This window comes from Rana temporaria, chromosome 12, assembly GCF_905171775.1.
Source record: "Rana temporaria chromosome 12, aRanTem1.1, whole genome shotgun sequence".
Taxonomy (NCBI): domain Eukaryota; kingdom Metazoa; phylum Chordata; class Amphibia; order Anura; family Ranidae; genus Rana; species Rana temporaria.
In genome coordinates, this window is record NC_053500.1 from 54,228,097 (window position 1) to 54,242,722 (window position 14,626).

The 14,626-nt window shown below is 43.0% G+C and overlaps 1 protein-coding gene across 1 annotated transcript in view; it reads right to left on the reverse strand.

Annotated features, from left to right (window-relative positions):
- Positions 1-699: 699 nt before the first annotated feature.
- Positions 700-14,626, reverse strand: part of LOC120918461 (proton channel OTOP2-like) — a 54,195-nt gene continuing 40,268 nt past the window's right edge. Inside the window, exons 4-6 of the mRNA XM_040330048.1 lie at positions 12,370-12,518; positions 4,432-5,294; positions 700-1,248 (exon numbers count right to left, since the gene is read on the reverse strand). Coding sequence (XP_040185982.1) covers positions 1,078-1,248; positions 4,432-5,294; positions 12,370-12,518 — 1,183 coding nt within the window. The 3' untranslated portion in view covers positions 700-1,077. The remainder of the gene's footprint in view (positions 1,249-4,431; positions 5,295-12,369; positions 12,519-14,626) is intronic.

Consider the following 14,626-nt stretch of genomic DNA (forward strand, 5'->3'; position numbering starts at 1 on the left):
AGCTACCTAACTAATAATAACTAACTATTAAATTATAGGTATTGGAATTTCCTTTCAAATTTGGCTGTTAGTCAATGTAAGGAATACAAATTTATCCAAAGTTACGAATTATCTGAAATAACGAATTCCACATCTAAACAAGTGGAACGGAACAAATTAATAATAAATAATAATAAAATGTTTTTATTATTATTGTTATTTATTATCATTGTTAATTTGTTATGTTCCATTAGTTTAGATACGACATTCATTATTTCAGATAATTTGTAACTTTGGGTAAATTCGTATTCGTTATGTTCACTAGCAGCCAAATTTGAAAGGCAATTCCAATACCTATAATAAATAGTTAGTAATAGTTGTTATTATTGCAGATTTTTAAATTTTCAGGTTTTCAAATTTTCGGATTTACATTCTTTTTACGGATATTCAGACTTCGAATTTACGACTTTTCGAATTTACGGATTTTCTAAATTCCGAATTTCCTGATTTTCTCATGTTGAATTTTCTAATTTTCTAATCGACGAATTTATGAATATTTGGAAAATTTGTTAAACGGGTTTTCCTTAATTCGTATATTTCTGAATTAACAAATTTGTTAAAATGTGTTAAAAAACTAATTTGGAATAAAACTAGTTGCACATGTCTAGTTCTAGCCCTCCTCCAAACATTCCTAAATACAAAAAGTTTGGGCTAATTATGTTGTATAAACTTTTCATAACTTTAGTACACATTTCTTATTTTATTAAGATTAAAATCCTAATTAAATTATGTGAGTGGCATAAAGAATGCAACAAATATTTTAGTAGTTTTTCCCAATAATTTGCGGTGTGCTAAACATTGTAGGCACTGAAGTTGATGTTACACTTAGCATTTGAGTAGGTGTTATGGGAAATATCAGAAATCAAACCCTCTTCTACCTATTAACCTAACCATTGGCCCTAAAATACTTTAAACAAGGTCCATATTTTCACAAGTCCCTTCTTCTTTGAAATTTCAAGGTCTTTGACATGTTAGCCATTCAAGTTGTTGTTGGTAAAAATACTTGTATTCCAGACAGCAGATAATATTGTAGACCTTCTAGGCCGTGCTATATAGTTCCAGTAAACTGGCAGCAGAGTGCATCCGGTAAAAAATTCCAAAAGGAAGGCAAATATTGGTAATTATAGCCCACATAGAAAATCCATAAAAATTCACCTCCAGTCCGGAGTCAAACATGACTCGAGCTCCAAAGGCTGGCAAAATCCAGAACTGTGGGAAAAAACAGGCAGGTCATTAAATAATTCAGCTCTATAGGCAATAACCAGTATAAAAAGTCATATATAGTAATGTTAACATGAAGGTAGGTCTGGTAGTTTGTTCTCATAGAATATTATAAATTTACACATTTCATGTAAACTAGGTACATATAAAATGTAAGTATTACTAATAAATGTATCCCTTTTAACCCATTAACACTCCTCTCTTGAAGGGCATGGTCTTCCGTCTTTTGAGATGGTGGAGATAATAGTGGAGAAGTTAGTTGGATTACGTAAGAAAACGTTCCTAGAATATTTTCATCAGTGTTTTTATTCTTCACTGTAATATGGATGTAGTCCAAAGATGTTTTTGTTTTTTTTACTAGAGTAGGGAAACATTTTTTTTCAGGTTTTTTGTTTCTTTTTTTGTAACCCTGCTGGGGATTTTTTCCCTTGCTACCAGTTCAAAAAATGGGACAACAAGGCACTAAAACATTATCAGAAGTTCTGATCCTTTTCCTCTGTACTAATAGGGTATTTCCATCACATTTTTATCTGATAGAACGTGAGGAGATATCTCTCTAAAATTGCGGTAGGCAACCTTCGAGAGATGAAGATCTACTTGAACCACACTGATGAAGTCAAAGATCAACCCAAAAAGACAGTAAGACCGATCTTTTTTTTTGATAAAATATTTTCACTCAGAACAAAAATACAAGTATTACGAGAGGGCATGGTTTAGGAGTGCATTATGCAGAGAATGCAGGGTTCACCCGTGCATTTTGCTCAGAATGCAGGGATCATGAGTGTGCGCTGAGCTCAGAATGCAGGGTTTGGAGTATATTATGCTCAGAATGTAGGATTAGGGAGTGCATTAGGCTCAGAATGCAGGGATCATGAGTATGCTCTGAGCTCAGAATACAGGGTTTGAAGTATATTATGCTCAGAATGCAGGGTTAAGGAGTGCATTAAGCTCAGAATGGAGGGTTAAGGAGTGTATTTGGCTCATAATGCAGGGTTAATGAGTGCATTACGTTCAGAATGCAGGTTTAAAGGGGTTGTAAACCCTTGTGTTTTTTCACCTTAATACATCCTATGGATGTGCGTTGCACTCAGAGGGCATTGCACTCAGAATGCAGGGTTAAGGAGTGCAACATGCTCAGAATGCAGGGTTCAGGAGAGCATTGCGCTCAGAATGCAGGGTTCGGTAGTGTGCTGCGCTCAGAATGCCGGGATCAGGAGTGTGTTGCGCTCAGAATGCAGGGATCCGAGTACGTTGCTCCCAGAATGCAGAGTTTGGGCGTGCGTTGCACTCAAAATGCAGGGATCGGGAGTGCGTTGTACTCAGAATGCAGGGTTTGGGATTGCGTTGTGCTCAGAATGCAGGAATCAGGAGGGCGTTGCGCTCAGAATACAGGGTTAAGGAGTGCATTGCTCTCAAAATGCAGGGTTTGGGAGTGCGTTGCGCTCAGAATGCAGGGTTTGGGAGTGCGTTGTATTCAGAATGCAGGGTTAAGGAGTGTAATATGCTCAGAATTCAGCGTCATGGAATGCGTTGTGCTTAAAATGCAGGCTTAAGTAGTGCGTTGCATTCAGAATGTAGGGATCAGGAGTGCGTTGCTCTCAGAATACAGAGATCAGGAGTGCCTTGCTCCCAGAATGCAGGGTTTGTATGTTTTTGTAAGTGCGCTATGCTCAGAATGCAGGGTTCGGGAGTGCTTTGCGCTCAGAATGACGGAATCAGGAGTATGTTGCGCTCATAATGTAGGGATCAGGAGTACATAGCGCTCAGAATGCAGGGTTTAGGAGTGCATTGCACTCAGAATTTAGGGTTAAGGAGTGCATTAGCCTCAGAATACAGGGTTCAGAGGGGTGGCGGGTGATGTGAAGGGTGGTAGATAACACTGCTATGTGGGTGACCCTACCCATAACAGTGTCCTCTGCCCCTTCACATCACCCGCCCCCCCCCACACACACACACACCGCCCCCTTTCCCTTCCATAGCAGTTTCCACAGTAGAGACTGGGAGGCAGCACAGTTCTGGACAGAGGTCGGGAGCCAGTAGAGTAAATTTTCATATTAGCAAGCTGGTGATTGGTTGCCTAGGACCACCCTGTGACCTAGCAACCAATCACCTGCGGTTTAACCTAAAAAGTTAATTTGGCTGGCTCCTTCTCCGTCCTAGTGCTAATAGACTGTTGTCATGTGCACTACCAATGTGGGGAAGAACCATCAACTCAGGGGAGAGGATCAGCCTGGTCTTTTGACACTTTCTGCCAGCGCTGTGAGGGTTAATTCTTCAAGTCAGCTGTCTCTTTTATGGCCTTTGTCCTCAACTTAAAGGGGTTGTAAAGGTAAATGTTTTTTCACCTTAATGCATCCTATGCATTAAGGTGAAAAAACATCCGACGGTACCACCCCCGAACCCCCGTTTTACTTACCTCACCCCTCGAAAGTCCCTTGCTCGTCCCCATCATTCTCTTGGGTTCCCAGCCTGGCCGTTGATTGGCTAGGTTGGACGGATTGATAGCAGCGCAGCCATTGGCTGGCGCTGCTTTCAATTGCATCTGATGACGCCGCGGAGTGATACAGTCGGTGGCTATGCCCGCCACTGTATCACGGGAGCGCGCCCGCAAAAGCTTTCCACCATACGAGCTCGCGCGCATAAAGGTGGAAAGCTCTTGCGAGGAGGAGCCGAGACAGCCGCCAAGGGACCCCAGAAGACAGGGTTCGAGGACACTCTGTGCAAAACGAGCTGCACAGTGGAGGTAAGTATAAAATGTTTGTTATTTTACAAAAAAATATGTTTTCCTTTAGTGTTCCTTTAAGTATGGCTTGTGCAGGCATGACATCTTGTTAGTGTAATAATAAGACTAGTTAGGGAACTTGGGTAAGAGTGACAGCAAAAAACCTGGGTGTGCAGAAATATACTTCTGGGCATTCATAAAAGAATAGAGGATGTTCACTTAGTAAAGTTGACACTGAAAACCCAATCATAAAAGAAAAATGGCATTATTGTATTGCACATGATTGGATGAATGAAGCTTAATCACCAACTTAAGTGGACATTTTCTTTGCAAAGTGGAAGTTCTGTATTCCATTAGTAAATAAGCAGGAAATAATTTTGAATAATATTTGTACTATTGAACAAAATTAGCCTGTGCATGAGTAGGATACAAAGACATGAATTACTTACAGTAATATTACAGAGGAAGAGAAACAAATAAACGTCCTTCATAGTTTTCCTTTTCTTCAGATGGCTCTTAATGCTTCCCACCAGAGTCGATCTTCTTGACATTCTCAGATTTCCTGGAAGGCTCGTTAGGGACAATCTTTTCTCTTTCTCTGGCACACTTCTACGTCTTATAGAATCATGGTGTTCCACGGAAACGGGGGAACTCGCTCCTGAATGAGCATTAAGTAAGTTGGCGGGGGGAAGACGGTGCAGGCCTTGGATTATTAAAGCATTTTGAAAGAAGTGTTGAATAATCATCAGTACGGAATAGGAAAATGTTAAACCACACATGAGGCTAAAGGGAACTATGGATACCATGGCTATAAGAGAAAAATAAGAAATTTCATATTGGCCTAATGTTGCTAACACAAGTAGAACAGTATCTAAGGTCCGACTTGGGTTCTTCTGATTGCACATGTTCCTCTTATCCAGCTGGAAAATTACAATTCCCACCACATTGGCCAGACACATAAGAAAAAGACTGATCAAATGAAAGAAGTAAAAAGCAGTCAAAGATACCCAAAGTTTTTGAGGATTCCCTCTACCTACTTCATACAAGATAAACATTACTAGGCCTGTAATTACAATGGCCAAACCAGAAAAAAGGCCCAGAAGTGGAATGTGTTGACGAACCCCTGGCCCAAGTCCATGATGGAATAAAGCATTTTCATCAATCTTGCGTCCCACATTCTTCCACATGATATAGATCATTGCTGCAGAAAAGAGGTTGTACTCAATATTAAAGGGGTACAGGTAACTATAAACTCTTTTGTTAATGGCACATTTATATGAGCATCCACATCTGTTCAAATCTTCATCGCCATCTGTTGAGAAAAGTAATATGGATTTGTAATACAATAGTCAATTTTCATACTGAGAATTTTTTTTTAGATTTACTGCTATGCTGTGAACAACTGAATAGTAATATAGATCAGATTATACACACACACATCATACACTACTGAGTGTGGAATGACTCCATAAATGGACCATTTCTGATTTATCGTTAGTCAGTTAACATAGGCTACCAACAAGAATGCAGCTCTGATGGTTTTTCTATTAGAAAGATCAGAATAGTTTCCAAATCAAATGGTATATACAGTATTATGGCTTTTTTTTATGGGCTTTTTAAATAAAGGGTTCGTTTTCAAAATAAAAACTGATAAATGATAAAGCTTTAAACAAAGCACATAAATTGGTCTTCAAACCAATGTACCGTCCCTTAAAAAAACTAATTTATAGTGCCCATTGATCTTTGAAGACGACTACTGTGAAGCATTTAACCACTTCAGCTCTGGATGGTTTTACCCCCTTCCTGACCAGGCCATTTTTTTGCACAATTAGAGCTTTATTTTGGTAATATTTGATCACCTCTGCGGTTTTTATGCTATAAACCAAATAACGGACAATTAAAAAAAAAATAATCTGCTATAAAACATTTCCAATAAAAAATTAAAAAAAACGAATTTCTTCATAAGTTTAGGCCAATATGTATTCTGCTACATATTTTTGGTAAAAAAAATCGTACATTGAATGGTTTGCGCAAAAGTTATAGCGTCTACAAACTATGGGAAAGATTTGGGGACTTTTTATTCATTTATTTTTTAAATAAACTACAAATAAAGCGTTACTGCCTACTGATTACCAATAATACAGACCTGATCACGGATGTGGAAATATGGGGCAATTTAGGAAACAGCGATCACAGATCAATTGGCTTCAGTATAAATCACACAAATAGGAAACATAAGGGGAATACAAAGACACTGGCCCAGATTCAGGTAGATTCGCGCAATATTTGCGTGGGCAAAGAGCAAAAATTTTTCTCTGCGCCCACGCAAATATTGCGCTTTGCCCGCGATTCACGGAGCAATTGCTCCGTAAATTGCGCGGGCGATATGCTAAACAGCCGGGCGTAAGGCTGCCTAATGTAAATGATCCCGCCGGGGGCGGGAATCATTTAAATCAGGCGCGCTCCCGCGCCGAGCGAACAGCGCATGCTCCGTCGGGAAACTTTCCCGACGTGCATTGCGGCAAATGACGTCGCAAGGACGTCATTTGCTTCTAAGTGAACGTGAATGGCGTCCAGCGCCATTCACGGTTCACTTACGTAAACGACGTAAAATTTGAACGTCGCGAGCGGGAAGCGCAGCTATACTTTAGCATTGGTTGCGCCTGCTATTAGCAGGAGCAACCTTATGCTAAAGTCGCCGTACGGAAACTCCGTACCTTGCGTGCGCAGGGCCCGCGCAACTTTTGTGAATCGGTGGTAGTATGCAATTTGCATACTATACGCCGATCACAATGGCCGCGCCCCCTAGCGGCCAACGCAAGAATGCAGCAGGGCAATAACTACAGTAGGTGCACGCGATATTGTGTCAATCTCGCTCCCTTTCTCGGCGAGATTGAGCACCTACGAGCCCCATCGTGGGAGCCAGCGCCGAGCTGGCTTGCCGCGATAGAGACAAAGCCGTCATAGAAGCGACGGGAGATCCGACTTGAATTCCCGCCAATTCTCCACGTGTGCGGCGTTTGTTATGAATCCTGAGGGGGAAGTCCCCGCCGGATTTTAAATAAAAATCCGGCATGGGTTCCCCCCTCAGGAGCATACCGGGCCCTTAGGTCTGTTATGGGTTGTAAGGAGAGCCCCCCCCTACGCCGAAAAAACGGCGTAGGGGGTCCCCCTACAATCCATACCAGACCCGTGCGGCCCCCCCACCTCAGAGCACCCTGTCCCCATGTTGATGAGGACAGGGCCCCTTCCCGACAACCCTGGCCGTTGGTTGTCGGGGTATGCGGGCGGGAGGCTTATCGGAATCTGGGAGCCCCCTTTAATAAGGGGGCCCCCAGATACCGGCCCCCCACCCTAAGTGAATGTATATGGGGTACATCGTACCCCTACCCATTCACCTGGAGGAAAAGTGGTAAAAACACAAATAAAAAACACCGGGTATTAAAATATTTTATTAGTCTGCTCCAGAGGCTCCCCCTGTCTTCTTTAGCTCTTTTACCAGGGGGAGCTTCTTCTTCCGATTTCCGGGGGTCTTCTCCTGCTCTCCGGGGTCTTCACCGCTCTTCTGTGACGTCTTCTCTGCTCCGGGGGGGTCTTCTTCTATGTTCGCCGCTCTCCGCTCTTGACTCGGCGCACCCCGGTTCTTCCTCCAGCTGTCCGGTGCCTTCTCCTTCAGCGCTGAACGTCTATCTTCTTCTTCCGTGCTGTGACGTATTCTTCTTCTTCCGGGCTGTGACGTCATCTTCTTCACTTCTCCAGATGTTGACACGCCGGCTCTTCTCGCTGAAATGGCAGGTGCGCTGCTTTCATCGGACCTATATAGGCCTCACAGTCCCATCATGCTCTGTACCTACCCATGTGATACCTACCCACGTGGGTAGGTATCACATGGGTAGGTACAGAGCATGATGGGACTGTGAGGCCTATATAGGTCCGATGAAAGCAGCGCACCTGCCATTTCAGCGAGAAGAGCCGGCGTGTCAACATCGGGAGAAGAGAAGAAGAGAAGACGTCACAGCACAGCGGCCTGAAGGGAGAAGTAGAAGTCGTCACAGAACAGCGGAAGAAGAGGAGAAGACGTCACAGAACAGCGGAAGAAGGAGAAGGCACCGGACAGCGGGAGGAAGAACCGGGGTGCGCCGAGTCAAGAGCGGAGAGCGGCGAACATAGAAGAAGACCCCCCGGAGCGGAGAAGACGTCACAGAAGAGCGGTGAAGACCCCGGAGAGCAGGAGAAGACCCCCGGAAATCGGAAGAAGAAGCTCCCCCTGGTAAAAGAGCTAAAGAAGACAGGGGGAGCCTCCGGAGCAGACTAATAAAATATTTTACGCTTCCTGAAGACGGTTTAACTGAAACGTGACGTCGAGGCGGTATCCAAGCGCGCACGCATAGCCACGCACTTCCGGCCTCACTGGTTGATGGACAACTAGCGGTGGAACGCACGCTAGTGGACCAGGACGCGGCCATCTCTTATCTTGTCTTACTATCCCCACCACCTACAGCCTCAGTGCCGGGAACGGGCACCAGCAACAGTAAGAGGCCATTTGGCATTGTAATTTTAACTTTTGGATATTAAATGGTTTTACACTATGGTGGTATCTCTTCTCCTTTCTTGGTACACCATTTGCTGCAATCGCTGACATTGGAATCCAATGAGACCCTGCTGATCCTCATTTAAAACAAGCCTGATTGACCATATTTTAAGTAATCTGGTCAACACCGTGTGGTAAGGAGCCATCCATTATTATTCTGGTGACCTATAGGTGAAGGCGGATCACTTCTTTCTCGCACTTTGGCTATTTTGATGATTCACAAGCACTTTAGCATTTGCACTTTTCCCTGCGATTTGGGATTGGATTATTTGCATTTTGCACCTGGACTTGATACAACACTGGATCCATTTTGCACTTAACTATTTATTTGCTGGACATTCTTTTAATTTAATTTTAATTTTTTTTTTTTTTTTTTTTTTTTTTTTTTTTCACAGCATTTGGCACTATTGTACTTATAGAGTTTAAACTATAATCTGTTTGGTTTTTCACATAGATTTGGGCACACAGTTACACTGTGTACTACTCAAAACGCACATTGTGACACGCATCCACTATTTTGATATAGCGCCCCTCACCTCACTACACAATATATGCAAGTCAGTCACCTGATTTTATTTGGGAGCAGCTTCACTCAGTTAGTCACTTGATTTATCAAGTATATAATTTAGTGTAATTCATTTGGCGCGAGATTTATTTTTCCTGTAAAATATTTTAATACCCTGTGTTTTTTATTTGTGTTTTTACCACTTTTCCTCCAGGTGAATGGGTAGGGGTACGATGTACCCCATATCCATTCACTTAGGGTGGGGGGCCGGTATCTGGGGGCCCCCTTATTAAAGGGGGCTCCCAGATTCCGATAAGCCTCCCGCCCGCATACCCCGACAACCAACGGCCAGGGTTGTCGGGAAGGGGCCCTGTCCTCATCAACATGGGGACAGGGTGCTCTGGGGTGGGGGGGCCACAGTGCGCCCCCCTGCCCCAGAGCACCCAACCCCCCCATGTTTAGGGCATGCAGCCTAGTACGGCTCAGGAGGGGGGGGGGTCGCTCGCTCGTCCCCACTCCTTTCCTGACCGGCCGGGTAGCATGCTTTGGATACGGGTCTGGTATGGATTGTAGGGGGACCCCCTACGCCGTTTTTTCGGCGTAGGGGGGCTCTCCTTACAACCCATAACAGACCTAAGGGCCCGGTATGCTCCTGAGGGGGGACCCCATGCCGAATTTTTATTTAAAATCCGGCAGGGACTTCCCCCTCAGGATTCATAACAAACGCCGCACACGTGTAGAATTGGCGGGAATCCAAGTCGGATCTCCCGTCGCTTCTATGACACGCACGTTGGAATGTGCTGTCACTATTCCAGTGAGTGCGAGATGTCGGCGAGATCTCGGCACCATGTCGCCGAGAATCAGCGCGATGCTGTCATGCTAAAAACACAATATCACAAACACCTACTGTACTCTGCAGGATGTGGAAACCTTGCAAAAAGATCTGAACAAATTAATGGGGTGAGCAACTACATGGCAAATGAGGTTCAATGTAGAACATTTTTAAATAATGCATTTGGGTGGCAAAAATACGAATGCAATTTATACACTGGGGAGAGAACCTCTGGGGGAATCTAGGATGAAAAAGGACCTGGGGGTCCTAGTAGATGATAGGCTCAGCAATGGCATGCAATGCCAAGCTGCTGCTAACAAAGCAAACAGAATATTGGCATGCATTAAAAAGGGGATTAACTCCAGAGATAAAACAATATTATAGCCGCACCTAGAGTATGCTGTAGAGTTCTGAGCACCACTCTTCAGGAAGGATGTACTGGAAATGGAGAGAGTACAAAGAAGGGCAACAAAGCTAATAAAGGGTCTGGAGCATATTAGTTATGAGGAAAGGTTGCGAGCACTGAACTTATTCTCTCTGGAGAAGAGACGCTTGAGAGGGGATATGATTTCAATTTACAAATACCGTACTGGTGACCCCACAATAGGGATAAAACTTTTTTGCGGAATGAAATTTAACAAGACACGTGGCCTCTTTTTAAAATTGGAAGAAAAGAGGTTTAACCTTAAACTACGTAGATCGGCAAGGATGTGGAATTCCCTTCCACAGGTGGTGGTCTCAGCCGGGAGCATCGATGGTTTCAAGAAACTATTAGATAAGCACCTAAATGAGCACAAAATACAGGGATATACAAGGTAATACTGACATATAATAGGTTGGACTTGATGTCTTTTTTCAATCTCACCTACTATTTAACTATGTAACTATGTAAATAGGTGCCCCCCTGCCCATTTTTTGCATGCAAAGGCTAACACAAGCAAACAGCGATCGTCCCACACGTGCTGCATTACTTCAAACGTTAGATCATGGGCAGTCATTTTAGCATTAGACCCCTTGTGTAAATCTAAAGTGGTGACCTGTAAAGGCTTTTAAAGTGTCACCTATGGATAGTAAAATGTATGTCCTTTGCTGTTGCAGGGGCATGGGCAATTTTAAAGCATTACATGTTTGGTAGCTATTTACGTGGCGTAACATTATATTTTATATTTTACCCCAAAAATGTACAAATTCTGTGTGACATAAAAAATTGCAACACCCACCAATTTATTCTCTAGGACCTCTAAAAAAGATATTGTTTGGGGGTTTTCTAGCAAAAATACTGATTGTTACAAGTAAACAAAAAGTGCTAGAAAAGGCCTAGTCTTAGAGTGCTTTTAAAGTGTTGAAGGATTAAAACCCCCCCCCCCCCTTCTTTTGCTACCCGGGGCTGTATTAGAAGGCACACAAATACATATGAATTTGATTCTGTGCACCCCAGGATGGAGACAGTGGCACATCCTCCATGGGTGCAAAATGCATGGTGCACACAAGGCCACCAATAAGGGGGGGAAGATGGGCCTCCTGTACTGTCATTGGGGGCCCTGTCAGCAGGATGCATGGGATCATAGACATTGGTGCATCGAGGGTGCAAAAACAGTAACTGATCCCCATGTGGCTCTCCCTGCAGCAGCTGAAAGCCGTCTCCTCCTCTCTACCGCAAGATTTCATACAGAATACAGATACAGAAAAAATAGGAGGGTCCTGCTCATGGAGATTACAATCTAAAAGGAGGAGGAGGTGGTACAAAAGGTAATGGCTGCAAGGAAATTAACTGATCGAGGTGACTCAAGTGGAGTTCTTAGGTGGAGATGGGGTAGGCTTCCATGAATAAATTTATTTTCAAGAGTTGCCTAAAGGTGGACAGGGTAGGGGCTGATCGGACATATTGGGGCAGGGAGTTCCAGAGGATGGGAGAGGCTCTGAAGAAGTCCTGAAGGAGAGCATGGGAGGAGGTAACAAGTGAGCTAGAAAGAAGGAGGTCCTGGGAGGAGCAGAAAGGACAAGTTGGGTGATATCTACAGTTTAAACTTTGTTCCGTTTTGGATAGAGTAGGGAAAGGATTAAACCCCCTTTCATTTTTTTCTGTCCTTGTTCTATATCAGGAATTTTCCTTAAATTCCTGTCCCATAGGAACAGGAAGTGAAATGAAATCGCTCAAAAGTGAGCAACTCCTTTCTTGGCCAGTTTTTACTAAAACAATTGTCCTCATTGAGAGATTTCTTACCTATTCCTGCTATGGTAATTTAAATAGTAGATTTTACCTCATTTGGGGAAAAAGAAAGTGTGAATTTTCTCAGGGGAGTAAAAAAAATGACTCCTGTCAGTCAGGGGTTCTAATGCTTCTCTGTTTGTTGCCACCAGTTTAGATTCAGAAAAACTTTTATGTGTGAACATTGTTACACTCTGGAGCAAGTGCTCATGAAAAGAAAACAATGTTACATTAAAAAAAATGCTTGTACCGTCATCGTCATTATCTTTAGTGTTATTCATTCTTGCAGCCTTTCTTCTAAAGAACAACTCCAATTCAGTTGTGTGATGTGTGGATTCTTCAGTAACCGTGATAATCCATATAGTCATATTTACCATCAAAATGACCATCAGAAAGCACCTGAGAAGATAAAAAGTACAATTATACAGCGGGGCACCTGCTAGTCTGGAGCCGCTGCCCGGGCCTTGCACATGCTAGCCTGTAGTCTGCACCTGCTAGCCTGAAGCCACTGCCCGGACCCCGCACCCACTAGCCTGGACCCTGTACCTGCTAGCCTGGGGCTGCTGCTCAGACCCCGCATTTACCAGTAGGGATGAGCCCCTGTTCAGTTCGCACCAGAACCTGCGAACACACCAAATGTTCGTGTGAACTTTAGAACCTTGTTAACCTCCTGGGCGGTGTTCCCGAGTCTGACTCGGGGTGAGATTTTTGGGCTAGGATCGGTAACCCCGAGTCAGACTCGGGCTCGCCTCGCTGGATGTACAGGGAGTTTTACTTACCTTGTCCCTGGATCCAGCGATGCCACCGCGCTGTGTGAGCGAGCAGGACCTCGCTCGATTCACACAGTGCCTCCGTGTGACGCTGATCTCCGTTCCCTGCGACGTTACGACGCACGGGGACGGAGAACGGCGCCAAATTCAAAAAAGTAAACAAACACTATACATACAGTATACTGTAATCTTATAGATTACAGTACTGTATGTAAAAAAAACACACCCCCCTTGTCCCTAGTGGTCTGTCCTGTGTCATGCATGTCATTTTATATAATAAAAACGTTTCTTTCTCCCTGCAAACTGTAGATTGTCCATAGCAACCAAAAGTGTCCCTTTATGTCAAAAATAGTTTTAGATCAGCTAAAAAACAGCGATAATAAATTATAATCACTTGCAGAATTGTGCGATAGCAATTTGTGGGGAAATTCGTCATAAAAAAATAAAAATAATGACAGCAACAATTCTGCAACTGAGCAAATTTCAGTGATTTTGATTTGATTACATTATATTATTATTTGTTATAATTATTTATAATTATTTATTATATTATAATTTATAATTTTGTTTTAAAAAAAATGTCATACCCGGGATGCCTATTAGAAGCTTGTTTGGTCAGATTTAAGTGAGTTATTTCTAAAAATGACAGACCTACAATATAAAACGCCAAATTTCCTTGCAAATAATGGTACCGCTTTCAGCATGTTTTTTCTGAAAGAATCATACCGCCAGGGAGGTTAAAGTCTATGGGACTCGAACGTTTGAAATCTAAAGTGCTAATTTTAAAGGCTAATATGCAAGTTATTGTCCTAAAAAGTGTTTGGGGATCTGGGTCCTGTCCCAGGGGACATGTATCAATTCAAAATTTTTTTTAAAAACTGAAGTTTTTTCAGGAGCAGTGAATTTAATAATGCTTAAAGTGAAAAAATAAAAGTAAAATATTCCTTTAAATTTCGTACCTAGGGGGGGTGTAAAGTATGCATGTGAAATAGCGCATGTTTCCCATACTTAGAACTGTCTCTGCACAAAGTGTCATTTCTGAAAGAAAAAAATTCATTTAAAACCGACTTGCGGCTATAATGAAAAGTGTTATTCATTCTTGCAGCCTTTCTTCTAAAGAACAACTCCAATTCAGTTGTGTGATGTGTGGATTCTTCAGTAACCATGATAATCCATATAGTCATATTTACCATCAAAATGACCATCAGAAAGCACCTGAGAAGATAAAAAGTACAATTATACAGCGGGGCACCTGCTAGTCTGGAGCCGCTGCCCGGGCCTTGCACATGCTAGCCTGTAGTCTGCACCTGCTAGCCTGAAGCCACTGCCCGGACCCCGCACCCACTAGCCTGGACCCTGTACCTGCTAGCCTGGGGCTGCTGCTCAGACCCCGTATTTACCAGTAAGGATGAGCCCCTGTTCAGTTCGCACCAGAACCTGCGAACACACCAAATGTTCGTGTGAACTTTAGAACCTTTTTAAAGTCTATGGGACTCGAACGTTTGAAATCTAAAGTGCTAATTTTAAAGGCTAATATGCAAGTTATTGTCCTAAAAAGTGTTTGGGGATCTGGGTCCTGTCCCAGGGGACATGTATCAATGCAAAAAAAGTTTTAAAAACTGACGTTTTTTCAGGAGCAGTGAATTTAATAATGCTTGAAGTGAAAAAATAAAAGTAAAATATTCCTTTAAATTTCGTACCTAGGGGGGGTGTAAAGTATGCATGTGAAATAGCGCA